We start from the raw sequence: 1,128 nt of genomic DNA, 5'->3' as shown, positions 1-1,128 counted from the left end.
CTTTTATTCCTGCAGGTAATAAACTACACACACACACTCCCTCACGGTCCTCTTGGGCTGCTGGACATGTGAAAGTGAAGGAACACCACCTGCCGAAGTGAGTTCGTTTTATTTTCATTTAATTTTGCGAGGGGCGTTGCGGGGCCTCCATTTCTTTTCTTTTGTTTTAGTTTTTTTCGTTGGGGCACCTCACCGCGGCTCACGCTGAGTTTGTGCGCCGTGCCCGCCGCTGTTGCTGCGTGTCTCCGCGTCTTGTTTGATCCCCCCGCAGCTGGCCGTGCCGCTGACACGTCCCCATTTCCTCCTCCTCCTTCCCGCTAGAGGCAACTTTAGTTTGCGACAACGACGGCTCTTTTTTTTGTTCTCCGCTGCGGCAGAGCAGCGGCAGGCTGTGCGGCGGGCTGTAGGCCTGCCCCGTCCCTCTCGCCGCGTGCCTTGTTGGGCGTGCGCCGTGCGGTTTGCCGCAGTTGCTGCTTTTCTCCTTAACGGGACGGCGATGCCCCGGCCGTTCCTTCTTTCTCTGTTTGTGCGTGTGTTGGTCGAATGCACCCATTCCGCGGGCTGCTTATATCTGTGTGTGTGTGTGTTTGTCCCTTTTCTCTCTCTCTATTTCTGCCCCTCGCTAGACGCCGTGCGTGCGTGTGTGTGCTGCGGTGGGAGGAGTGTGTCGATGGCTGGCCGTGCGCTGTTGGTGTGCGCCCTCTGCGTGCTGTGCTGCGCCGCCGGCGGGGGCTGGGCGTGGGACCACCTGTGCCCTGCAGATGGAAAGGAGCTGGTGAACTTAACAGGGGAAGGTGGGTGGAAGTTCTGCGCTTACAACGAAATCTCTTGCGGCGGCCACTAAACAGAAAAAGGCTGAAGCTGCGGCCAGTGCCTCCACCAATAATCCGAGGGGTGCAGGCGCGGGTCACGGTGCTGCAGCGCCTTCTCATCCGGGTGGTGCTACCCAAAACAACGCAGAGGAGTCGCCTGTGCGAGCGCACGAGGCGCAGGAAGCCAGCGGTCCCTCCACAACACTTCCTGGGCCCCCGCCCACCGCAGGAGGAGAGGATCACTTGCGTCCGGAGAGCAGAGGAGAAGAACAAATAGCTTCTTCCTCTTCTGCAGCTGGGGGCGTGCCTGCTGTCG

At 59.7% G+C, this 1,128-nt stretch overlaps 1 protein-coding gene across 1 annotated transcript, besides 1 other annotated feature; it reads right to left on the bottom strand.

The window, feature by feature from the left end:
* Positions 1-150: 150 nt before the first annotated feature.
* Positions 151-181: a microsatellite.
* Positions 182-199: 18 nt separating this feature from the next.
* Tco025E_09510 (uncharacterized protein) lies at positions 200-553 on the bottom strand (the record flags this gene model as incomplete). The annotated part of the gene is made up of 1 exon (XM_029376327.1): positions 200-553. One exon carries the CDS (start codon positions 551-553, stop codon positions 200-202), a length of 354 nt encoding a protein of 117 aa, XP_029223653.1.
* Positions 554-1,128: the final 575 nt, after the last annotated feature.

The sequence above is a fragment of the Trypanosoma conorhini genome (genome assembly GCF_003719485.1).
Source record: "Trypanosoma conorhini strain 025E chromosome Unknown Tco_14.4_contig_01150, whole genome shotgun sequence".
NCBI classification, from domain to species: Eukaryota; Euglenozoa; class Kinetoplastea; order Trypanosomatida; family Trypanosomatidae; genus Trypanosoma; species Trypanosoma conorhini.
Note: the sequence above shows the minus strand (reverse complement) of the source record. Positions and strands in the feature narration are given on the sequence as shown.